The sequence below is a fragment of the Dendropsophus ebraccatus genome, chromosome 15 (assembly GCF_027789765.1).
Source record: "Dendropsophus ebraccatus isolate aDenEbr1 chromosome 15, aDenEbr1.pat, whole genome shotgun sequence".
Lineage (NCBI taxonomy): Eukaryota > Metazoa > Chordata > Amphibia > Anura > Hylidae > Dendropsophus > Dendropsophus ebraccatus.
The window spans coordinates 15,913,678-15,941,170 of NC_091468.1; the positions used below are offsets into that span (position 1 = coordinate 15,913,678).

General features: G+C 43.0%; 1 protein-coding gene across 4 annotated transcripts in view; it reads left to right on the top strand.

Annotated features, from left to right (window-relative positions):
* The window catches only part of EML4 (EMAP like 4), a 131,156-nt gene extending 121,222 nt beyond the window's left edge, over positions 1 to 9,934 (top strand). For all 4 annotated transcript variants that reach the window (XM_069955262.1, XM_069955266.1, XM_069955265.1 and 1 more), the window contains 5 exons: positions 2,272 to 2,369; positions 2,507 to 2,594; positions 3,275 to 3,373; positions 5,004 to 5,134; positions 7,580 to 9,934. In XM_069955262.1, coding sequence (XP_069811363.1) covers positions 2,272 to 2,369; positions 2,507 to 2,594; positions 3,275 to 3,373; positions 5,004 to 5,134; positions 7,580 to 8,038 — 875 coding nt within the window. In that variant the 3' untranslated portion in view covers positions 8,039 to 9,934. The remainder of the gene's footprint in view (positions 1 to 2,271; positions 2,370 to 2,506; positions 2,595 to 3,274; positions 3,374 to 5,003; positions 5,135 to 7,579) is intronic.
* Positions 9,935 to 27,493: the final 17,559 nt, after the last annotated feature.

Genomic DNA, 27,493 nt, shown 5'->3' on the forward strand with positions numbered 1-27,493 from the left:
TGATGCTTTTATCAGGTTAAAGGGGCAATAAGTGTCAAAATGCAAATTCCTCCAACTCTGATACACTTCTGTGCATTAAAAGGGGTGACCAGGACTGGAAAAAAGTCCTTCATCTGCACATTATATTGCAGCTCAGTTCCATTAAAGTCAATGGAGTTAAATTGTAATACACAATCTGCGGACATTTGTGGTGCTGTGTTTTTTGTTTTTTTTTTTAAATGCTGGACAACTTCCCCCTTGATGCAAAATTAGATACCGACGCATCATGAAAAGGAGTGATTTCCAGCATCATGACATACCAGTACATCATAATGTACAGGGGCTCTATAAGACTAGCTCAGCTTGCATTGTCAAAGGTGAGGATCAGCTGCTAGGTCCTCACAGTTAATGACTGCCAGCAGAGATTGTGCTGCCTGCCATGACAGCTTAAATGCTGTGTTTAACTATCAGTAACAGGAGCTTCACTCCTGTCACTGTCCGATCGGGACCTCCTCACTGTGACTGCGGGGATCCTGATAGTTTTCCCTGTCTGACAGAGGTCTCGCACTTACCTCCGTGCAGTCACCTCTACGATCTTCTCGTAGTCTGCCTCATGAGAAGATCTCAGATAATACTGATCAATGCTGTGCGAAAATAGTTAAAAAAAAAATTAACAAATGACACTTATAAAAGCAAAAAAATAGCCAAAACTCCCCTAACTCTTGTTCACACTGTGAATGTTAGCCACGGCAGCGTTCAACCTGCAGACAAAAATAGAAAAACTGTTGCAGCAACCTGCAAGTGTCAGGTCTCAGCCCATATACTCCCTCAGTTGTACACACGATAAAAACACGTTCTAAAGACTCTTTTAAAAGTGAGGTTCTCAGCAAACCCTTTGATCGAATAGAATGTACCATCTCACCACGTTAAGGTGAACCCCAGAGGGTTGGTCCCTATACTAGCAATGGCATCTCTCAAACTAGAAGTCTGGGGGAGGGGTGCCTCCTTTTAGCTTGCACTCCACCCATCTCCTGTTGATGATTTTAACAGAGCTTAGTTGGATCCTGTGTTCCTGGCTTTGTAGACCGAGAGTCCGTGAGAAGCCTTTGCTTGTATAGGGACTATCTCTTGGGGTTCACCTTAAGGGTATGTGCACACTAAGGAATCGTGATAGAAAACCAGTCGCGGATTCCGCAGCTTGCACCGGCTCTCCAGTTCTTTTGGCGTAAGGCGGAATCCGTCAGTTCTTCTGGCAGAAGGCGTAATCCATTTGTGCATAGAATTAAGTCTGTGACACAGGCGGAGACTCTCACGGCCGCCAGAGTCCGTGTGCGGGTTTTCCGTCGCGGTTCCTTAGTTTGCACATACCCTATTGTGGTAAGAAGGTACATTCTATTTGATCAATTGGTGGGCAAAAAATGACTCCCCAACCAGCCCTTTGGGTGGACAAATGAAAGCGTTATGGCTAGAGATGAGCGAACCTGGTTCGAGTTCGAGTCGATCCGAACCCGAACGTTCGGTATTTGATTAGCGGGGGCTGCTGAACTTGGATAAAGCTCTAAGGTTGTCTGGAAAACATGGATACAGCCAATGACTATATCCATGATTTCCACATAGCCTTAGGGCTTTATCTAACTTCAGCAGCCACCGCTAATCAAATGCCGAAAGTTCGGGTTCGAATGGACTCCAGCATGCTCCAGGTTCGCTCATCTCTAGTTATGGCTCTTATAAGGTGAGGAGGAAAAAATAAAAAATGGCCAAAATAGGCTGCAGAGGCAAGGGGTTAAAGATCCAGAATTAGGAAAAAAACATATTTTTTTTTATTTTTCCTCCAAAAGTGTCACCATTCTTTTCTGCAGTAGAGATACCATAAATCTGGACCCCTAGCTGACGTGTCAGAGATCCGGGAGGAGAGGGGTTTTTTTTTGTTTTTGTTTTGCTAAACAATTTTGGTAAATCTGTAATGAATTCTGGTACTTTCCATGTGGATAAGATTTTTATTTTAGTTTTCGAATTATGCTGCAAGACCCCAACTGCCCCCTTAAAACCTTAGGTAGAGGTGTTTTTACCTGAACTTCTCTATTTCTATTGCATATTCTTCATAGATTGTTCTCCTTTGGTCATATGCACCATTTTGTTTATTTGTCCTGCAAATTTCTTGTAGATCTTTTCAGTTGGGCTTTAATTGGATTATACTATACTTAAGTTACATTAGTATAGAATAGGTTCTTATATTAATATTACGGCTGTATGCACATTGAGATTGATATAAATCTTTTTTTCCTGCTGCAGATGGAACCCTGCTTGCCGTGGGTTCACATGATAACTTCATTTACCTCTACAATGTCTCAGAGAATGGAAGAAAATATAGCCGCTATGGAAAGTGCACTGTGAGTAAAGCAGATGAGTGAAAGGGACTTGTGCTGCTTTTACTTTTCTACTTTAAAAAAAAAAAAAAAAAAAAAAAAGTTTGACATTCTTCGATAACGCACAAGTTACTAACACCAGACTCTGTTTTGTTTTTTAGGGACATTCCAGTTACATTACACACCTCGACTGGTCCCCAGATAACAAATACATAATGTCAAACTCCGGAGACTATGAAATATTATACTGTAAGTAGCTAAATGTTGCGTCGATATACCACTACCCTAGATTACACTTGGTGCCCCAACGGGAAGAAAATTAAAAGCAATAAGGCGTTTTTTTTTGGCTATGGTTGATTTGCATGGAAGAATACATCACATACAGTTTCATTCCCAGTATTCAATAGATAACTTACAACACTGCATTGACTCTTCACGAAGGGGGGGGGGAGCTGATTAATGATCTCTTTAATGGTAGAGACAGATAAATTGCCCCGTGTTAACGTTTACCTACAAATTTTAAGCTTTAATTATTCTTCCATGCAAAAGATATTGCAATCAGCTGATGAAGGAGCAAACTCCGAGCACCTTCTGGTCTGTCTGAACTCAAGCGTGCAGCATTTGTTTAGTGGTGGCTGGTGAAGCTGGATGCAGCCCTAGGGAGTCCTAGAAAACATGGATACAGCCTATGGCACTATCTGTTTCCTAGGGCTGCATCCATCTTTAGCAGCCACGGTTAAGCAAATGCTACACAATCAGGTTCGCCTAACTCTAGTTGCCAACAATGATAAAAGTGAAACGCCATGCGATCGATCCAGAGTGTCTGCCATGACCGTCTCTAATGTTGAATGGAGTGTATTTTCTTCCTCTGATATCTGTAGTATATGTAATAACAGAATTTCCTTTCTTCTTGCTGTTTTTACCTCCAGGGGACATTCCAAGTGGTTGTAAATTAATTCGGAATCGTTCAGACTGCAAAGACATCGACTGGGCAACGTACACATGTGTGCTAGGATTTCATGTATTTGGTCAGTGGCCATTTATTGTTTTTTTTATTGTTCTTTGTATTCATCCTGAGTTTTTACATTTTACATCTCCGAGGGGAGATCATGAGTGCAGTGGGATTTATAGTACTTCTTTATAGTAACTCTTCTGTAGAGTAGTGTTGAGCAAACCTGACAAACTGTTTGGGTTCGGCAACGTTAGCCTAATCCCAATGCTCTGTGTTTCAATCCCCGCAGCTGCAGAAGATGGATGCCGCCCTAGGTCTGCCAGGAAAACATGGGTACAGTCTGTGGCTGTATCCATGTTTTCCTGGACTCCCATCAATCTTCTGCAACCGTGGGAAATCAAACAGAGTGGTCAGGTTTGGCTAACATTGCTGAACACAGACATTCTGACAGGTTTGCTCAACACTTCTATAGAGACGTATCTGCTGTTCTCATCACTAGGAGTCCAGGAGCTGGTACACCACCAGAGGCCTTATCCCTGTAAATGACATCAGCTTTTCTGAGCTTCTTTTGCAAAGAAGTCAAAAAGGATTTCTGACTTGTATACAACATATAAAAAAAATAGAAAAAAAGCGGATGACAGCGTCCAACATAAAAACCTTGGTCTTTCTTCCTCCATAAAAAAATGCAGTAATGTTTTGACTCTTGCGAGTCTTTTTCAAACTTTCAAAAGTCTGAAAAAGACTTGCAAGAGTCGAAACATTACTGCATTGTTTTATGGAGGAATAAAGACCAAAGTTTTTATGTTGGACGCTGTCATCCGCTTTTTTTCTCTATTTTGGACTTGATTGGGCCGACTGGGATCCACGACCTGGGTGAAAGCTGCGTCCTGAGGGAAGCCAGTATTGGCCCCTACGGCTTTTTGAGTGCTACTGAGGACTTTGCTATTTCTTGTGTTCGTATACAACATATGTCTCATTTTTCCCTTTTTAGTTGATGTGGAAGGGGTGTTCCTGTTTAGGTAGTTTGATGAAGTCCCTGTTGAGACGATTTCTATAATTAGATTATCTGTAAAATACTAAGGAAATTCACAGATCATGACCTGTTGGTTGTCGTTGAAAATTGGAGTTAAACACTGCTGTATAGAGATGAGTGAATTTACAGTAATAGTTATTTCGGCCATCCACTTATCAGCCTGCTGCCTTTTAACTGACTGCCGCTTCTTTCTGGGTGCTGGGAAAAGGTGCTGGATCCAGTCCTGGCAAACTGCCAACAGTTTCCCAGGACTGGATTCAGCTTTTCCCAGCATCCAGGGAGGAGTGGCAGTCAGTTAAAAGGCAGCAGGCTGATAAGTGGATTGCCGAAATAACTAATTCACTCATTTCTATTTTGCTTTAGTTAGAATTACAGTGAAAAGCAACTCCCACATGTAGATAAGATGGGGCTGGGACCTTCCCAGTAGGTATGGCTCACAGCTCATTTTCTGCCTATTTACTAAAGCATTCTATGCAGCCAAAAAAGTGCAGAGTTGACGATACTAAATTAAGGCCTAAAGAACATATTGGCTTCCATCGGGTGGCTGGCATCAATATGGATCCTTCTGACATGTGCACCAGGAGCTTTCTTGGTGCATTTGGTTGCTCAGTTACACACGCACAGGTTTCTATACTTATTGGCTTGTAATTAAATATTCTATCTGTCCTTTTAGGTGTGTGGCCAGAAGGATCAGATGGCACAGATATTAACGCCCTAGTAAGATCTCACAACAGAAAGGTTATTGCTCTTGCTGATGACTTCTGTAAGGTCCATCTATTTCAGTATCCATGCTCTAAACCAAAGGTAATTACAATGCATACTGTGATGGTTATTATTGTACTTAATAGTTATCTACAATTATATGACTGTGGTAATACTTGTGTACACCCACAGGAGATATCAGACACTGTCTTAGATTGCTGCTACACATAGCCTTTTGGTAATTGTTCATAAATGTAAAGCTGTAGAATGGAGGCACTTTTTGGATGTTCTAACTAGCTGGGACAGCAAAGATGAAGAATTGGCAGCCACATATAGGTGGTGTGGATTTTCTAACTCTTTTAATATGACACTTCAGGCTTATGCAAATGCAATGGCTTCCAACGTGGAGTTCTCCAGGCTGTGCAGAACTGCAGCTCCCAGGACAATGGGAATTAAAGTTTAGCAACATTTGAAGAGTCCACTGTGTTTAACCCCTTAAGGTCAAAGCCAATTTTGTTTTTGCACTTTTGCTTTTTCCACATTGTTTAAAAGTCCATAGCACTTGCATTTTTTCACCTAGAGACCCATATGAGCCCTTATTTTTTGCGAAACCAATTGTACTTTGCAATGACAGGCATTATTTTTCCATAACATATGCTGCGAAACCGGAAAAAAATAATTTGCGCTGTCAAATTGAAAAAGAAAAGGAATTTGTTTTGATTTCGGGGAGTTTTGCGTTTACGCCGTTCTCCCTATGGTAAAACTGACTTGTTATGCATGTTCCTCAAGTTATGATTACAACGATATGTAACATGTATAACTTTTATATTATCTGATGGCCTGTAAAAAATTCAAACCATTGTTAATATATAATCCTTAAAATCGCTCTATTCCCAGGCTTATAGCGCTTTTATTCTTGGGTCTATGGGGTAGGGTGAGGTGTTATTTTTTGCACCATGACATGTACTTTCTATCGGTACCTTGATTGCACATATGCAACTTTTTGATCACTTTTTATTAATTTTTTTCTGGATTTGATGGACCAAAAATGCGCAATTTTACTTTTTGAAATTTTTTTGCGCTGATGCCGTTTACTGTGCGAGATCAGGAATGTGATTAATTAATAGTTTGGGCGATTACGTGTGCGGCGATACCAAACATGTTTGTTTATATTTGTAAAATGGGAAAAGGGGGTGATTTGGACTTTTATTAGGGGAGGGGGCTTTTTAGTAATAAAAAAAAAATTTTACTTTTATTTTTACTTTAACTAGAAGTCCCCCTGGGGGACTTGTATATACACAGCAATGATCTCTCATAGAGATCAATGCTGTGTATATACACAGCAAAGATCGATTACATCGATCATAGATTGCTTTGGCCTGCTGCAGGCCACAGCAATCTATTGCTGAGCCGGGATCAGCATCTTTGCGATGCTGAGGCCCGCCACGGATAGGAGAAGCTGCATTTAGAGGCTTAATTAGCCGGCGCGGCTATGGGACCCGCACCGGCTAATAGAGGCACTTCCCGGCTGCACATACAGCCGGGATCAGCGCCGTTCAGAGCGGGGTCCCGGCTACACCCCTCTCTGAACACCCCCTGCGGCACCATGACGTATCAGATACGTCATGGGTCGCTAAGGGGTTAAGGGTATTCCACTCAAACTTTGATATGTTGCCCATGGTGAGACTGAAAAACAATTCCATAATTATTAGCTAGTCAGCAGTTTTCAGCTGCTGCTTTCTGCTGAAGACACCAAAAATCTATGTGAGCCTTTCTCTGTCTCCCTCTCCTCCCCCCACCCTTCTGAAACTACTGATGTAAACAAGTCCATAGCAGGCTTTATCTGCAACTTTGCTGCTTCTTTGTGATCCTGGAAGGGGTTAATCTAAGGTCAAGTTGCTGATAAACTTACTGTGATTACTCAGCATTACAGAGTTGCAGATAGGGACTTGTTAGCCATCTCTGAAGAGAGGGAGAAGAAAGGGGAGAAAGAGAGAAGCTCATGTACAGTTTTGTGTTCTCACCAGAAAACAGCAGCTCAGAACTGGGGGAAGGAAACTGACTGGCTAATAAATGATGGAAGGAATTGTTAGTCTCACCATAGGCAGCAACATATTATGAAAAGTTTGTTTTTTTTAGTTGAATAAGGTTCCCATACACCTTTTAATAAAGTTGTCCAAAGCTGCCACTATAAGACATATTGCGGCAATCTCACTTCCCAGCAGAAGATGAGAGAAGGATTGGGTGTGCTGGATTTTCACCACTTGGCCCTTTTATTCCTGAGACATAAGCTGCTGTCTGTCTGCGGTTTACCCCCTACTCCTCTTATAGGGAACATGTGACTCTTCGGCCGTGCCAAACATTCAAATGTATGGGGAGGATTGGAGAGAGAACTGACAGTTACTGAAAGTGTATGGCTGCCTTCTAGACCTATGGAAATTCCTTAGTGCTACTATTCCAACTAAAGCAACTGTATCATTACTTTTTTAAAACTTTGCCCTTTGTTTTTTTTGTTTTTTTTTTTAACATATATTTTTTCTTTGACAGGCTCCAAGTCACAAGTACAGTGCCCATAGCAGTCACGTAACCAATGTAAGCTTTACCCACAGTGATGGCCACCTGATTTCAACGGGAGGGAAGGACATGAGCATCATTCAATGGAGACTCATAGAAAAAGTGTCACTATCTCAAAATGACAACATAGTCGAAATAAATGCCAATACACCAACTGTAACCGAGAAGGTTATGCAGGAAATTTCCCCTACCTCCGAGTCACAACCCGCCATTGAAGAAGTCACGGCATCGGTAGAATCTCCTTTACCAACAGAAGATGCCGAAGTAGTGAACACGGTAGGCACGGATTATCAGAACGAGGTGCAAAGTGAGGAGAGCAGTCAAGAACCCCTGGAGGAAAACGGTCAGGAAGCTTCTAGTGAAATTACCGAGGAGTCCACCGATTCTCCGACCCTAGCGGAAACCCAGGGAGAAGATTCACCAGTGTCTTAACAGCGTAATAGTTAACAGTTTGTTTCTTTTTCTGTTCTTTGTTTTTGTACCTGGTGTGTGAGCTTTCGTTATGGGAAGAGGGTTTAACTAGCAGAAGAATATTTGGCTGGAATATGACACTATACTTGTGTGATGTAGGCTCCGGGAAACTGTACACGAGCTCCAGAAAAAGTCAAAGCTGGAAGATGGACAACAAAACAAGAAATAAAACCAACAGCGTAGTCGATGATAGACTTAAGAACCGATGTCACAAATGGTTTGTTGTATATACTATTTTTTTTTAGGGTCAAACTGGGTCAATAAAGTTTAAAAATCTTGAATAGAAAACGCAAACATGATTTACCGAAGACATACTTACAAATGAGACAGAATCATTTACCAGGTGCATCAGAGGCCAAAGGGTGATCCACTGTGGATTATTTTTCAGGTAAAAAATAAAATCCCAGAACCTGCGCTCATCTTTCAGAGCGACTTTGGTCAACATTATGCAATTTTCATACCGATTTTTTTCAATAACGTTTGCCGTACCAAGTTTGCCCTAAGTGCTGCTACCTACCTTTTTGTAAGGACTCTTTTTATTGCCTAACAACTATATATAGCAGCCTATTTAATAAGATTTTGCTTTATCCTGACCAAGCAATTTTTTGGAACTTTTTTTTTGTGATCTTAATTCACGTATTGCATGTCTATTCACAAAGGTGAACAGATAAAAGTTCTCATGGGGGAGGGGCAGGGGAAGAATTATGATTGTCATTAGGATTATAATTTAATCACTCAGTAGTTAAAGGTTAGAAAAAAATCACGGTCACTGATGGTGCTTGGCGTTTCTAAGTGATTTTTTTTTTTTTTAAATTAGAATTGTAATGAAATAGAAGCTCAGATAGGTTTATAGTAGGATTTTTTTTTTTTTCCCAAAAAATGCATTTCTCATACAGCCAAATCCCTTTATGGGAAATGTTTTTAAAAAATGCATTTACTTAGTGATATTTTTTTTTTTTTTAAACTTAAGACTGTTTTATGTACGTTTGTTCATATTTTAGATGAGCAATTTTTTTTTTCATGCACAAGTCTTAAGTGTGCAAGAGTTTACATCATTGCGCCATTCCAAAGTGCATCTGAAAATGTCATTCCCTTCCAGTATCTTCTCAGGAGAATTTCTACAGATAAGGGTCATAGAAGATAACAGGGGCCGCCCAAAGGACGTCGCATACACAAACATATCTTCAGTAATGTTATATGGCAAAATGTTTATGTATGTGTCTAGATTATATTTGTCTATCTTCATATATGTATGTGCATACAGGAGTATGTACACATACATTTATCTCTAGATTTACATGGATGTATTCTCTTGTTTACATTGGTCCTAAAAAAAAAAAACTTTAAAAAAAATCCTCAATTTTGAGGAATAATAAAAAATGTAAAAAAAAATCTCATTCCAAACAAGATGTGTATTTATTATGTGATGCCTACTCCATTTTCTAAAAAATATCTAGGCCTGAATAATATTTTAAAAAATACATTTTTGCAATTTTTTTCAAAAATTTCAAACGTAATGATAAATACGCAGCTGTTTGGGAGGGAAAGTTTAAGTTGCTGTTACTACAAAAGAATAGAAAGCGGAGGCTTATAAAATGACAAATATGCAACAAGCCTTATCCCCGTATGTAATGGCAACTACTGTTTATTAAAAAATAATAATAATAAATATGTGATTTATGGATGGAAAGCGTTTTAACTATGTAACTGTAGATGTTTCAGGTTCAAAAATTGTGAATGAAATCTGAATCGGCGTGTTTCATGTGAAGATGTTTGAGCCATTTCTATCTCATGCATTCCTGTCTCATGACAGTATTTTTTTGACATTTTAAGAGCAAAATAAAATCATACTATATATGTGGATGTGTTTTATATGTTTTAATGTTGTTGGGCTTTAATTTTTTACTGTATATTAGGATCCTATTAGACACCGCAATTTGTCCGCATCAAACGAACAATGAGTGATTTCTCGTTCGCTTGGTTTCCTGTGTTTACACAAAACGATTATCGTTTAAATTCAAACGGTAATTCGCTCAATAATCGCCCCCTGTAATAATGCTCTAAATGGCTTAGGGGCCTATTACACAGAGCGATTATCTGCCAAATCAGGCTATCAAGCTATCGCCCATGTAATAAAGACAACGATCGACCAATGAGCGAGCAATCATTTGCTCGTCAGCTGATCATTGTCTTTCAACATGTTTAAAAATCATCGGATTCCACTTTGTGTATATAGGCATAAGCGAATTTACAGTAATGACGAGACACTCTGCTAGTCTTGGTGGTCGGCTTGTCAGCTTGCTGCCTTTGAACTCTATACTGCTCCTCCCTGGGTGCCTAGAAAAGCTGGATCCAATCCTGGGAAACTTCTCCCAGCTTCCCAGAATTTAATCCAGTTTTTCCCGTCACCTGAAGCAGAGCCGCACCGAGTTTAAAGGTAGTAAGCTGAAAAGCCGACCAAAGCGCTTCGTTATTACTGTAAATTTGCTCAACCCTATCTAGAAAATAAAGGTATTAAAGGGGTCCTCGAGGCCGGGGGGTATTTTTGAGGATCGCTGGGGAGGGGGTGGAAATTGAAGCTGGAGGTAACTTACCTCCCCTGTTCCAGCACCAGTGCCCGGATCGCGCTGCCTGGTACTCCCGTCCTGCGGCCACTTCCTGGTCAGACGTGACGTCTCAAGGCAGCTCTGCCAATCAGCGGCCGTAGCCTTCAAGGAAGGCAGCTGTGTCGTTTCTAATCACATTCAAAACCTTATTTCAAGCCATATGTTGGGTAAAGAGCAGAAAAATCCTGTCTTCTGGAGCAGGATATTTAAAGCGGCCAGTGAACTGTTGCTGACTATAATAGAAAGGTATCCAAATAAACAAGGCTTTCGAGACCATAGAGCAATGGAAGAAGGTGTCTGGTCCGAGTAAGGGAAGATGTCTGGGCAGTGTGATGGGAAATGTTCTGGAATCCTTGTGCCCTGGCGTCATGTGGATGTTACTGTAATATTGTGACCAGCCCCTAAATCACCATCCCTCTCTCATATGCCCCCCAAATCTTCCTGGCAGTAAGACCCCCTAATAGTAGTGGTTTTAGCGCGCTGCCAGTAGTAGTGCAAAGAATTCATCTGGAGCTCCTGTTATCATAATGAATGATGATGCCGGAAGTTCCAAACTGTTCCATAGCACATTGTATTTATAGAACGTGTGTATGCCACCTAAGGCTGGCCCTGTATGTGTATATGAGAAGGAAATGGTGATGTAAGCTGGAGCGGCTGGTCAGAGGTGGTGACATCACTCGGGGTAGGTTTGAGCACAGAGATCAGTGACATCAGAGGATGATGCGTTGTCGGGGAGCTGGAGACAACACCACACTGAAAATTAAAGGGCTACAAAACCCCTGTCAGAAGTGTTTGAAGCAAAAGCATGCTGAAGCCAGTATTACTGACAACACAACATAAATAAAACAACCCAAGACCTATAAGTTAATAACATTGTGCTACTATTTCTTTTTTACTCCCTTGATTCCCAGTAAGGGCCAATTCACACTGAGCAAAACAGGCTGAATTGCATCTGCCTTAGTGTCTCTATGGGAGGGCTCACACGCTTCTGCTTTTGTCGCTCTCTGCTCAAAGAATTGACATGTCTTCCTTTAGAGACTGTGACACTGAGGCAGTGGGAAGCTCCGCTGTGGAATCCCACCTGTTTTGCTCATTGTGAACATACCCTAAGATTATAAAATTCCTTTTGGGGGGGGGGGGGAGAATCAGCTTACACCATAGTTATGCCCAACACTGTTCTGTGTAGCATACCTTCTGATAATGAGTTAGTCTTTGGATGTGCACAGGAACACCTGGAGACCTTCAGATTGCCAAATGGAAAAAGAAAAAGGTCCAGCACAGTGTTCATTAAAGACTTGTGCTTTATTGAAGTTGAATCCGTAAAATTACAGGTAGTAAAATAGATAAATACACTTTAGATGCGTTTCGGCCGTCGGCCTTTGTCGCAGCAACTGTGACAAAGGCCGACAGCCGAAACGCGTCTAGCATGTTTATAAGGAGGATTTCCTTCTCAGGTAATATAATTATACTCGGTGTGTCAGGTATTATTACAGCTGTTCTTTCTATGGGATATGCTCAAAACATGACCTGCTTCGGAGCCATGAGAAGCACTGGTATAGAGGGTAGCCATCTCTGTCTGCCAGCCAGCTCCTTCACCATCTACTGGGACATTTATGAACGCCAGTCAGATACTTAACTCATTTGGTGGTCCAAGAGTAGTTAGTGTTTTCACTATGGCCATGGGCTTCCCGTGATGAAAGCAGAACTGCAATACCAGGCACAACCTATTGACAATAGTGGCGCTGTTCTTCAAAAAAAAATTATATATTCCCCCCCCCCCCCCTTGATTAATGCAATCCCTTTAAATGTAAGCTGAAAGAAGGCAACCATTTATGAAAACTTGCTGCTACTGTGTCAGTGTATGAGTCATATATCTTCTACCGTCTAGAAGCAGATGGCCCCATAATTCATAAAACAGTGGAAATTAAGATCAGATGCTGTGAATTAAACACCGGGCTCTGCTACAAGTAAGTGAGGCAACTTCCAGTAAGCGGGGTGCCTGTGTCGGCCTGGACCGGCGCCCACACCTTGGGACGCCATAGTCGCAGCCTGACCCTGGAATAAATCACATACATGGTGCGGACCCTCATTCCTCGTATCCCTCCGTGTATTCACCACGTTGCATTTATTAGACTCACGCTGTAATAACACGCTGCAAATATCTCAATAAAAGGGAAATTATAACATTGAAATCTTCTCTTGCTGTGAGTGTGTAATAAGTCATGGTCCATTGCACAATGAGGTGAGATGGAGATTAGTCTGGATGTCTGACGGTGAAGTCACTGACCGGACTGACATATTCTTGGTAGTGAGATAGTCAGGACTAAGGTATTTCGACAGGCAGAAGTAAAGGACATATGGTTTATATTAAAGGATAACTCTAGCAGGAGAGCACCCCTCTAATACTGCAGTAGTGGCCCTACCGTAGAACAGGGGCCATACTTCTTTGAAGATACCAATCATAAAGGCTTCTTGCAGTTGCCTCTAGGGGGAGCTCTCTGCAAAAAGTTTTATAATGCTTCGATTTTGTTCACAACTAGTTATATATCGCTATCTGCCATAACACAGCGACAGCAAAAGGGTAGGACCCCCCAAAGTATAAAGTCTACAAGATGCCGTATTGTGATACATTGGACTGAGATCCCATTCAATGGACTGGCAGGAGGGGTTGCTATTGCATGTCTGCATTGATACATTTGGGGCACCTAGTTTTTTTTCAAGATTATAAATGGTGATTTCTACACACATTAGCACACTAGTGATTCTTAAGTTGGATTTAAATGCTGAGAAAAGACGCATACTGCTTGGCTCTAGACTCCTCGTCCCGCCCACCAGTAAATGCATGCGTTGCTCCACTGCTGTGATCAGCATGTGTAGGTTGGTATTCCTATGCTCTGGGACAGAAGGTTGTAGTTCGCACTCCTACCACTTGGTGTCACTGTTCCTATTGCACAGCTGAAGGAGATTCTACAGAAAGGTCTAACTGTGAATGTGTATTACTGCATGTATTTTCTATTATCTGTGACCCTGTATGTGTACAAACTGAGAAGCAATCCCTGAGCTGAGTGCTGTATATATTTATCTTCTCCATCCCTGTGTCCTATTACAGAACAGCTTCTTAGCTTCCCTGCCCAATCAGGTAGCCCCTTTAGGTCTCAGAAGTAAAGTAAAGCCAGTTTTGGCACCTTATCTAGTAAGAATGTTTCAGCTAAAGTGTATACAGAGAGTAGTGTTCCTGCTGAGGAGTGTATTCTAGACCCTTGCCTGGTTACCACACTGGCCTATCGCTCAGGCCTTGTCCCTTCCAGAAGCCAATGGAAGCTTAGACCCGTCCACCACTATTTAGAAGCCTGTTAGTTCCTGGGTGGGTTATTGTTTTTAGTCAGTTTCCCTAGAGAGAGAGAGAGAGAGAGAGAGTGTGCCCATAAAGGCTTGTTCCTGCAGAAGCTAACTCCAAGGCCTGGCCTGACAGGAAGCCTGTACTACTACTGATTCCTTACTAGTAGGTGTATCTCAAGAGTCATGCAATGTTGAAGCTACAGGTGGGGTAAGTACCTCATAGGGAATACCTTGTGTATGTCTGGGGTGACAATTGTTATCAAGTCAGGACATTCCAGAAAAGTTGTGGGTTTGTCTGCAGTGGAGAAAAGAGCAGCAAAAAGCTGAAGTACTCCGTCATCTCGGGGAACCTTGAGTGGCTATCTATGCCTGGCTGTGCCAGCCTGTGGGTCATGCTACCAGACCTGGCACTCCGTGATCTCTTCTGGAAGAGGGTGCTATCTTTCTAAACTGTGATTACGAGTTCTTCTATCAAGATTTATCCACTAAGCCAAGTCACCCTGACAGAGTACCTCTACTAATTACGCCAGGCCCCTCTGTACCCCTTTAGCCTTCCACAAGTTAAGTCTAACTACACTTCCACCTAACTCTCTAAACCAAGCCATAGTACACAGAGACTTTCTTATTAACACTATATACCCAATATACCCACTATAAGTGCCCAGTCTAAGCCTGTGTTGGGCTAAGGACTATTGTTATACTTTGCATTGTATTTGCCAAAGCGTTATTTTTGTGTATTACACTGAAAAGTTGGTCAGTAAAGTGGTTAAAGGGGTGATCCAGCGCTACAAAAACATGGCCACTTTTCCCCCTACTGTTGTCTCCAGTTCAGGTGCAGTTTGCAATTAAGCTCCATTTACTTCAATGGAACTGAGTTTCAAAAACCGCACCTGAACTGGAGACAACAGTAGGGGAGAAAGTCACCATGTTTTTGTAGAGCTGGATAACCCCTTTAACTTGTTTAAGACTTTGGATTCTGTGGTTACTCGGCTCTAAACCTGCACCTACCTAAAAAGTCATGTGTCAGTATACCCGGGGGTGGGCATACCGCTCCTGCCTATTGTGCCAAGTGCCTGGTCGGTACCCTAATACCTAGCAACCCCCAGGTTACTGCACTCAAAGTTTCCATTCCATCATTTAGTGATTATATAACACAGTAATACATTAATTAAAGGGGTACTCTGGAGACTGAATTTGCTAATACATTGCTTCAACAAAGTTATATTACCTTGTAATATAACATGCAACAAGATTCGGCAGCCTCTGAATGGTGATTGTCATAAAAGGGGTACTCCAGCGAAAATCTTTTTCTTTCAAATCAACTGGTTTTAGTTAGTTATATAGATTTGAAACTTACTTCTATTTAAAAATCTCCAGTCTTCCAGTACTTATCAGCTGCTGTATGTCTTGCAGGAAGTGGTGTTTTCTTTCCAGTCTGACACAGTGCTCTCTGCTGCCATCTCTGTCCATGTCAGGAACTGTCCAGAGCAGCAGCAAATGCCCGTAGAAAAACTTTTCCACTCTGAACAGTTCCTGACATGGACAGACGATCACTAGAGATGACTTACCGAAAGTTAGGGTTCACATAGACCCAAATTATCGGTATTTTATTCTGCCTGGAGAAGGTGGATGCAGATAGGCTGTATCCATATTTTACATGCAGACCCCAGACTTTTACATGCAGACCTTTTCCAGGCAGCAGGATTCAAATTGCGATCCTTAGGGTTCATGCGAAAGTTGGCTCATCTCTAACGGTCACCACCACAAACCGCTGCCAGCCCTGGTGCTAGGGAATCTTTTCCTGGTCCTTTTTTAGGCAGAATTTTGTTTTTTAAATTTACCGTAAAACAATACCAGTTATAAACACAAGATGGCGCCAGAGCACCGAACCAAGTACCAATTGGAAAAAAAAACTGAGGCTTTATTGGCTACTTTGCAGAATATATACAAGTAGAGATCACAGAACACGTCGTACACCTAGTAATGGTTGTTACTGACATGTGCACGACACGCTCTCTTGATGATTTGTGCAGCCTATTATAAAGCAATTTCACTCACGATAAATATTGAAAGGGTTGTCTGGTTCGGCTGGGAGACCCTATGATCATCTGCTACCGAAAGGAAAACGCGGTGTAAGTGCTCATTACACAGCTCCAGTGGAAATCAATACGCTCCTCTACCTTGTCTGATAGAGACAAGCTGCAGTACCAGCTACAGCCACTGGAAGTGTATGGCGCTGTGTCTGAGAGTCAGACCTTCACCAGGTTAAGAAGGGTAATTAAATTAGTACAATGGAGGTATTCAATGCACTCTCCTCACTGTTTCCAAGATCTCTGCTTGCTGTCATTTTTTACTAACAGTTCATAAAACTTCACCCCGGTCATGGGATTATGACACACGTTCGTTGGGGTATGTTCACACAGGGAGCTCAGACTGCAGAGATTATTAAAGGGATTATCCGGGATTAGAAAAACACAAAAAAAAAAGAACAGTGCCACCCCTGTCCTCAGGTTGTGTGTGGTATTACAATATAACTACATTCATTCATTCAATAATTTAGCTGTAAAACCCATCTCCAAACTGAGGACAAGAGAGAAGCCCAGATAATCCAGTTAAAAGGCTTATTCAGCAAAAAAAAAAAATCTTTCAAATAGGCTGGTTTCAGAAAGTTTTATAGATTTTGTAATTTACTTCAATTTAAAAATCTAACATTTTCCAGTACTTATCAGCTGCTGTATGTCCTGCAGGAAGTGGTGTATTTTTTCCAGTCTGACACAGTGCTCTCTGCTGCCACCTCTGTCCATGTCAGGAACTGTCCAGAGCTGGAGAGGTTTTCTGTGGGGATTTGCTGCTGCTCTGTACAGTTCCTGCCATGGACAGAGGTGGCAGCAGAGATCACTGTGTCAGACTGGAGAGAATACACCACTTCCTGCAGAACATGCAGCAGCTGATGATAAGTATGAGAAGACTGGAGATTTTCAGATAGAAGTAAATTACAAATCTGTATAGCCAGTTTATTTGAAAGAAAAAGATTTTCGCTGGAGTACCCCTTTAATTCTGATCTGTAGCATTCTACAAAAGAACCAAAATACAAATCTGCCCCACATTCTGCAGCTCTTGGTTTGGATTATTTGTGGGTTTTACCTGCAGATTCTGATAAGATGTACAGACACATATATATATATATACATACATACACACACACACACACTGTACTATTCTTCTATCTTCAGCCTGGTATACAGAGATCTCTGTGCAGCCGACAGGCCGGTAGATCCGGATTATTATCCATCTCTATTATTAGGGACCTGACGGACACAATTAATCTTAACCGTCTGCCCATCCTGTCCCTGGTGATAGTAAAGTAGAGCACCCACCTATCCCCGGAGATGGCCGCCTCTGCCTAATCACTTCCACAGGATCCCAGCTACCAGCTTCTCCTCGGGGTGGTAAACCAGATCTGTCAGTCTATAATCAGGTGAAGCAGGGAGGTGGGTGACATGGCCGCCCCCCTTATGCTGGGGGTTCCCTATCACTATATGCAGGGATTACCTGGAGTCTCTGTGCTGACAGTAATCTATTTATATGAATGGTTGCTGGATAGCGATTAGGATCGCCAGCTACCTTTTAGATATGAATGAAGCCTTAAAGGGGAACTCCAGGTAGAGGTAAAAAATTAAAAAAAAACCAGCTGCAGAAGCATATAGCATTTCTTACCTGTCTATCCCAGTTTTGAAACTACCAAGAACCCATTTGTTTTGGGGGTTTTGTTCTGTATTGTGTGGCTGTACTTCCTGGTTAAGCAGTTGTACACAGATTCCAGAATGCAATACTTTCCCTCAGCTGTTCATCACAGTCCTCCACCCTGCACATCCCCCCCAAAGCTGTTGCAGAATATCTAGGCTGTGTTCACACATTGCAGTTTCATTGTGTTACTGAATTATTTGCAGTACTTTATCATGTCATTGTGTTCTCACCCACACAGCACATTGTATTCTCTACCTGTAACACCACACAGCACATTGTATTCTCTACCTGTAACACCACACAGCACGCTGTATTCTCTACCTGTAACATCACACAGCGCTGTATTCTCTACCTGTAACACCACACTGTATTCTCTACCTGTAACACCACACAGCACGCTGTATTCTCTACCTGTAACACCACACTGTATTCTCTACCTGTAACACCACACAGCACGCTGTATTCTCTACCTGTAACACCACACAGCACGCTGTATTCTCTACCTGTAACACCACACAGCACATTGTATTCTCTACCTGTAACACCACACAGCACGCTGTATTCTCTACCTGTAACACCACACAGCACACTGTATTCTCTACCTGTAACACCACACAACACACTGTATTCTCTACCTGTAACACCAGACTGTCTTGAGCTCCATACACCCACCTTGAGCACCCAGCTCCCCACGCCGCCAGGAAAAAAGACAAACACACCAATTTCTTTGCTGGGTGATGGCCGGCCACAGCTTTTATTTAACCGTATTCTGTAAAACCAAACCGGCACGATGTGCCAACTCAACGAGGGGTAGCCACGGGGTGCCACCGGCGGACTCCCGCCGTACACGAACGTCCGCTAACCCTTCCTGCTAGGCAGGTGTTCTCAGCCAGCTGTGACTTGTGATTAAACACTTACGAGCATAGACGGGTGCTGTATTAGTCACCCCTATTATCATTATTTTTTTTTTTTTTTTTTTTTTAGTGTGTAAACAATGACCAACATTTCCAATGTCAACTGTACTTATCTAATAGGGAGGGAGGGAGGGAAAACCGCTCCTCTGAACAGTCACTGAGGAGGGGGAGGTCTGATCCATATTTATGAGCTAAGCTCTAGCCACATCCCCCTGGCCTTCTGATAGGCTCTAAAGCCCGCGAGCAGCCACTATTGGTCCCTGAGCTACCATGCAAAGGAAAGGGGAGGGTGAAGGAGGAAACCACCATTCTTAACTCTTTCCTGGCGGGGCGACAAGCGTAAGGGGAAAGGAAAAATTAAACTGGAAGACAACCTATGGAGGATGCCACAGACAGTCCGTGAACACCCTCCATAGGCAGTCGGGTGCATGCCACACAGCACACTGTATTCTCTACCTGTAACACCACACAGCACACTGTATTCTCTACCTGTAACACCACACAGCACACTGTATTCTCTACCTGTAACACCACACAGCACGCTGTACTCTCTACCTGTAACACCACACAGCACACTGTATTCTCTACCTGTAACACCACACAGCACATTGTATTCTCTACCTGTAACACCACACAGCATGCTGTATTCTCTACCTGTAACACCACACAGCACGCTGTATTCTCTACCTGTAACACCACACAGCACATTGTATTCTCTACCTGTAACACCACACAGCATGCTGTATTCTCTACCTGTAACACCACACAGCACGCTGTATTCTCTACCTGTAACACCACACAGCACACTGTATTCTCTACCTGTAACACCACACAGCACACTGTATTCTTTACCTGTAAAACATCACACAGCACACTGTATTCTCTACCTGTAACACCACACAGCACACTGTATTCTCTACCTGTAACACCACACAGCACGCTGTATTCTCTACCTGTAACACCACACAGCACTGTATTCTCTACCTGTAACATCACACAGCACTGTATTCTCTACCTGTAACATCACACAGCACACTGTATTCTCTACCTGTAACACCACACAGCACACTGTATTCTCTACCTGTAACACCACACAGTGCTGTATTCTCTACCTGTAACACCACACAGCACGCTGTATTCTCTACCTGTAACACCACACAGCACACTGTATTCTCTACCTGTAACACCACACAGCACGCTGTATTCTCTACCTGTAACACCACACAGCACACTGTATTCTCTACCTGTAACACCACACAGCGCGCTGTATTCTCTACCTGTAGCACCACACAACGCGCTGTATTCTCTACCTGTAGCACCACACAACACACTGTATTCTCTACCTGTAACACCACACAGCACACTGTATTCTCTACCTGTAACACCACACAGCGCACTCTATTTTCTGTAACGCTGATATTGGAATAAAGTAAAGAAATTTTTGAATTTAATTTAATTTTCTTTTCCATGCACATATTATGATCAAGCATCTTTTATCTTTGAAGTTGATTCCCACAATAAGGACTTTATCCAATATTATCTTACATAGGATATACTATGTATGCCTCGTTTTTTTCTCCAGGTGGGATTGGCAGTGCTGGCTATGATCCTCTGTGCCGTTTACCATCATGTAATTGTGTAACTGCATCATTTTTGTGAATACGCTGCAGTACTGCAATGACATTCCAACATGTGTGAACACAGCCCTAATTTCACTTTAGACTTCTGCACAATCAGTGAAGTTGCAGCAGCTGCTTCTGGCCGGTCAGAGATGGTGAATCACTCAGGGGATTAGGGGATCCAGCCAAGCCTCCTGTGACATCACGTCCTGCCCCCGGCCTGCACCATCAGCCTGTCCTCAGCAAACACACACAATGTGAGACAGAGGCATGGAATATTTGTCCCCTAAGGTGGGAGAGCAGTGGGAGCAGGAGACAATGTGAATTGACACAGAGGCCATTTTTCTTCACTTCCTGGATTTCTATCAGCTACCAGTGTTGCAGAACCGTACAGATATGGTAATACATTGTATAGGCACATCTATATAACTTTTAATGTACTTTTAATAGAAAAACTGTTTTCCCTATGTGGAGTTCCCCTTTAAAGAGAGTCTGTCAGCTGTATACCATGATCAGAGTTGCAGACTCAGCCAGATAGCCGATAGCTGAAAGATACCTGTGAGCGGATGGCTATTTGTGAAGTTATGAAATCTTGTTTTCCTTTTAAGCTCAAGAGTCATAGAGGCTGGGCTGAGCTGCAGCATGCACGCCTCCACCCTCCACCTCTCTCATTGTTTGGCTTCCAGCATTGAGTCCTCTACATTAATCCTACAAGGCAGAGAGGGTCGGGGAGGGGAGAGATGTGCATGCTGCCGCTTATACTTCTGGGTTTAGTCTGTGCCAAACCGATTATTGGTCCTTAGATTCCACCATATTGGGAGGTTCCATAACACAATGTTTGTGTGACAGTGACCATCTAAAGGATCTGGAGGTCATGCTGAAGTTGCTGCTGATTTCTGCTGAAGACACAAAAAAACTGTGTGTAAGCATTTCTCTCTGTCTCCCCCTTCCTTCCGAAATTGCTGATGTAAACAAGTCCCTATCTGCAACTTTGTAGCTTTTTTTTCTAATGATGGGAGGGTTCATCACAATGAGTTCATCAGCAACTTGACCTCGGATTAACCCTCCCAGCATTATAAAGAAGCTACAGTGTTGCAGTTACAGCCTGCCAGGGACTTCTTTACATCAGCTGTCTCGGAAGGGAGGAAAGGGAGAGAGAGAGAAAAGTTCACACACAGATTTCTGTGTCTTCAGCAGAAAACATTGAATTGTTAGTCTCACATTGAGCAGCAACATATCAAAAGTTATGTTTGAGAGGCATAGCCCTTTAAATCTCTAAACTATTTCCGAAAATATTAAATTTTAATAAATTAAATGAAATAAAATTTTGATAAATTAAATGGATATGGAGTTGGCTTTCTCAGCACGGCTCTGCCTCATTTACATGGCAATAGTCGCCGGCTCTCTACAACAAGCGTGCGTGCGACAATAACCGCGAGAAGTGTCAGACGTGCCGCAGATAAACGCTGGTAAATTATACACGTTTCCTTGATGTTATTTCTCTATGATAATGTGGTGGCTGCACATACTGAATAGACACATCGGCTGTCAGAGAGGCGGTGGAGATACCGGAGCACAGTCAATGGCAAGATAGATATATATATATATAATTTAGGCTGCATATTGCACCTCATGTATGTTTAATTGAGCATAATCAGTGTCTGACACCGGCCGGATCTGTGCATAATAACACATAATATTGTATTGTTAGCAGCTACATTTACATGGTTTTCCTATTAAAGAGACACAAAGTGTAAATTATAGTTAACATGTATGTATAATGCATGAACAGGTCGGTTCTTATGTTATTGCTTCTGTTAATGTTTCCCCCCTTTCCTCCGCCCCTTATGGTGCAATGTCTCACAAATAACTATATAGAGAGGATTTATTATGGTCGGCATCTTATACAGGGGTCTTAACTAATCCCCCACCAGCTAGTGGGCTCTCAGGATTTATATGACACTGTATCCATGCTTGGAGATGGCATAAACTTCACTTGTTTGCTGGTTGGGTAAATTGCAGTACATTTCATGCCCCTTTTGTGTGCATGCATGCCTCATTCCAAGCCCCGCCCACTTGGCAAGCTGCATACAAATTTTTTGCACAAATCAGGTGCTTGCAACTTTTTGACATATGACACATCCCCATCATAGTGCCTAAATACAAGCACTATATGGCCTAAAGAACTGTACCATAAAATGCTATACTGCGCCACCACCATGATACGCTGACAAAATAAGAGACTATTTTGTTCAGTAAAATGCCGGGCACAATCTAATGGACAATACACCTTTTGTAGTTTTTCTACTTTTCACTTCCTGTCAGGGGTGACTCACACTAAGGCCTCTAAAGCCAGTACTATTAGCGATAACTTATATTAGTAGGTTATATATCTAAAGCAGGGATGAGGAACCTTCGGCCCTCCTTCTGTTGCAAAACTACAATTCCCATCATGCCTGGACAGCTTTGGCCATCTGTTTAATGGGACTACACAGAGGGGCCTATTACTATATAGGGGATGCAGAGAAGGGCCTATTACTATATAGGAGCTTTACAGAGGGACCTAGCTACTATCTGGAAACGCAGAGGGCCTAACTGCTATGTGTGCTGGAGCAAGGAGCCTAAAATGTTTCTCTGGCAGATTCTGGAGAGAGGATTCGTTGCCAGGAGAAGACTTCACGATGGCCCAAGCTGGATAGAGAGAAAAAGTAAAAGTGAACTTTTAGAGAAAACACCCTCTGTGAGTGACTGGAGATAACTGTGTGGAGCACAATGGTCGACTGGTCACTTGCCAGATCATACTGTGTGAAGGCACTACTGTGGTGGTTGGTCGGAGTATTGCTCAGCCGGATGGTAGGTTGTCATGACGCCAGTGCTGGTTGGGCACACGGGTATGGGGGCACACCTTCTTTTATTTTAGGAAGGCTAGCTATATCCTTTCCCCTGTAGTCGGTGACCTGCCGGGCTGTGAGGGGGTCCCTTGGGTACTTATCACGGTGATCTGGAGTGGAGCTGTGACCCACCTGGACTATCAGCACCGCCCTGTCCTATTACCATAAATAAAATCCTCTTTACTTAGGAATACTTAGTACAGTAGCAGATAAAAGACTTCTGACTTGACTGGACACAATCTGCGTTAAGAGTTTTTGGAAAGGAAGAGCTGTGCTGACTTGGTTGCGTACTGAGAAGCAAAGTGAGTTTAGAGCAGTAGAGAGGAGTTTGTGCTGAGAGTTCCAACCCAGGGTAGAAGTGTGCTCTGCCAGAACTGCCTCAAGAACTGCCAGAAGAAGAAATAGAATACTCAAGAATACTTGAACGTAGACGACTACTTGTGCTGTGTTTCGGCCTTTGCTGTCGCTTTACCACCTGTTGCCCTACAGTGTCGGGTGACCCGTCCTCCTAAGGTGACACAAGCCCCAGACCTTGTTACCAAGGTGGCCAAGATTACCTGGTTACACCTGCGCTGCGCGATAGATTACGTAGGCTTGTAGCAACTTGGCTCTATCCGGATCAGTTCCTCTTGTTTCAGGATACTGCCCTACACTTTCAGAGACATTCAACGGCGTGGGTTGGGGTGATCTGTGACTTGTCCTCTCCTTATTGGTTTAGCACTGCATAGTAAGAGAAAGTCTTGCTTCGAAGAAGAAAAGAGTCTCTGTGTTTCCCATACGTCTGTCCACTACCACACTCCCAACTAGGCTACACTGGACAGACTAAGTGTGGGTGTGTACTTCCTCTCCCCATGTGACAACTTCCTACAGGGTGTGTAATACCTCCTGTGAGTGGTGGTAAAGAAAGTGCAAAGAAAAGGAAGGAGAATGGAGATAGGTGGAGAACAGAAAAGAGCTTGTTGTTCACTACAGCTGTGCATTATACAAGTGCATACACAAATAATAGCGACATCTAGTGGCAAAATTTAGGCATAACTTTATTATCACTTTACTTGAAGTACAGGCTTTTGCGAGGAATGTATAGACTAGCAACACCCGTGGTGGGACACCACAATTGCACTTATAGGGCCTGTAGTGGTAGTGATAGTGGTCATGGTATAGAAGTATTATGTAGTGGTATCATTGCTAATAGCTTTCTTTTTTGTTCAGCAGCAGATAAATATGTATGTATTGGGACATTTGATACTGTTTGTGGGCACTTTGAGGGCATTATACTGTGTGTGAAGCACTAAGGGAGGTATTATACAGTGTGGGGAGACTTATATGGTGTTCTTAACCCCTTAGCGACCCATGACGTATCTGATACGTCATGGCGCCGCGGGGGGTGTTCAGAGCGGGGTCCCGCTGATCCCGGCTGACACGTGCAGCCGGGCAGTGCCTCTGTTAGCCGGCGCGGGTCCCGTTGCCGCGCCGGCTAATTAAGCACTTCAATGCAGCTGTCAAACCTGACAGCTGCATTGAAGTGCTTTATGCACACTATCCCTGGTGTCTAGTGGGTCGGATCTCCCCCCCGCGATGCGATTCAATGCTGCCCTCCTATTACTTAGTAAATGATACCATATCATGGGAGTTTTCATCTTGTACTGAGTTATATTTCCCAGGTCACTTCACAGGATGATATAATCATCCACAGTGGTGATCCATGGCGGCCGTAGGTAGTACAGAAGAAGTTATTGACCCAAACGCCAAGACAACACCAGCAGTGGGTCTGAGTTTTCTACAAGACGCCATTGATTTCTGTTCTTTCTTCCCTTAACCTGAAGCTCACAGGTGGATATTTTGAGAAGATGACGCAACTCGCGGCCCACTCCTCCGCAAGCTGAATTGGTATTCACTGAGCACGGAGAAGGAAAGTCACGTAAGGACAGTGACAACACCAGAGACTCTGCCCAGTCTTCCCCCGCCAGCCAGCTATCCGTAAAAAGCAGATATTAATTCAACGCGACTGTTTTCAAGAAAATAAACATCTGCTCGCAACCAGAGGATCTGCCGATAGGAAATGCTTATTGTATGATAAGTAACTGGTTTACCGAAATGCAGAACCTGAGATTAACCCCTTAAGGTCAAAATCAGAAAAGTTTCTTTAATTTTTGCCTGAGCGTCAAGGTCCTGCTAAGGTCCGTTATTGCTGTTTTTGCAAGAGACTCCAGTACCTGTATTACCCAGCTACAGTGTTCCTTCACCCTCTGTCCTTCTCCCTGTGTCCCCGCTGTGGTTTTTCTGATACTGCTGTTCCTGCTGCCCTGCACTCCCAGTTGGTTCCTTCTGCGTCTTCCTGTCCTAAGTGTGAACCTGATCCGACCCATATGTACCTGTATAGTGTGACCTGCTGTGTGTCCTGCACCTATGTCTTCGTCACCTGCATCTGGTGTGTCCAGTGTCTATATGTTCGCCACCCTGGCCACCTGGTCTGCCCGAACCAGCTGACATGTGTTCTGTTTGCTTGGAGAGGTAGCGACCTGTTGTGTCCTCCAGGAAAGCCTATCTCCACCATCAGAAGTATCTTGCGGAGGATACGCTTAGACGATGCCCTTAGGGATAGATGGTCACATGGCACAGTGGGCTCACATCCGCTAATCCTGACAGACCCCCTTTGGCCTTCGGAACCTTAGAAAGCCATCATTCACCATGGGTGATAAAACCGCTTAGCAGTAATATAGACTTTAATGGAAGTTTTTCTCAGTTAGATGAAGATATGACATAAACAGCCTGCTCTAGCTGGTCCCAAAAATGGTTTATAGGATCAAGATGAAGAAAAGAGACAGTAATGGGATAAACTTGACTGTGATGAATCCTATTGTCCAAACCTCCATCCACAGGTATCAGAAGGGTGCACCAAGATAATCTTCACCGCACCATTACGCCTCCTCCAACAGCCTGAATTGTTCACACCTGAGATGGGGTTCAACAATTCATGTTGCTTGTGCCAAATTGTAACCCTGTTCCCCATCAGAAATCTGGATCTATCAGGACATTACTATCACTTCTCTGGATCCCACCAATCTCAGTATACTATTGAGAAAACCCCAGTAAATTGGCAGTTTTTAAAATCCTGGGCTCAGCTAGTCTAGCACCGATGACCACGTCATGTTCCAGGTCGCTCAGATCACTTGATATTTCCAGGCTACACTCTTCAAAGAGGTTTGAGAATGTATTGACTATTGCAGAGTGTTGAGGTACAACCTAATCTGTAACAGGCCCCCACCTATTATGTGACATTTATAAACCGGTACCTTCTTAGGTGGCCTCTTCTGGCACAAGGACCCAGATGTACTTGCCATCTTTCTACACCCTTGTGTACTCAGTTGTCTTCTTCTGATCTGGAGATATTTCAGATTATTCTGGATTGTAAGAATTTCCATATTAGAAGAATCTAAACTGTACCTGAATATAATGACACTGGAATGAATAGTATATACAGAAACCAGTCCCGAAGAACAGAGACAGTGTCATGTCCCAAGACTGGTTTCTATTTATTGACATGTATATGTGTTATTCTGCTTTGCTTTTTGACCCTCCTGTCTTCCTGTCCTCTAGCTGCAGTGTTGTAGCTCCTCCCCTCTCCCTCATGTTAGCAGCCATTTTCATGTTAAGACAGTGCATGTACCTGTATGTTCCTGCTACCCCTGGCATATTATATCCTTTTCACCCCGTTGTACCAGCATTTCTACAGGGTTTCTGCACCAAATAAAGCTGGAATCTTCCTACATGCCTCTACAATGGAGTTGACGCTGTCTGACAATATGTGACTTGGTGTGAGTACTGGTTGAAGCACAGATATAAGACTATCTATAACCCCACCTGCTCATAGCCAGGTTGTTGAGTCAGAATAGTGAAAAGGATCATAGACTGTCAGTCACAGCTGTGGGGACAGAGACTCAGCTTCAGATACAGCCATAGCAGCTACCTGCAGTGTCCAAGGGATCATCAGTGTGTGTGAACTGGAGCCACAGTGCAGACTCTCATCATAGAACCTGCTAGCAGCAGCCATCTTCCTTCAGTGTAACCCATCCTGTGTGCATCATGGCTGAGGGACACTCAGTTCAGGGAAGCATGGACCCCAGTCTGCAGTCCAGTGATAAGGACAAACGCTCTGTTAAGCCTACATGGAAGGTTAGAGAGAACCTTGAAAGCCTGCAGCATGAACTTGCATCAGACATTATGAATCTGTGGAAAACTTTACAGGCACATGTCTCCACCATGTGCTTGCCTGAATATGTATTACCACTAGAGGGAGCCC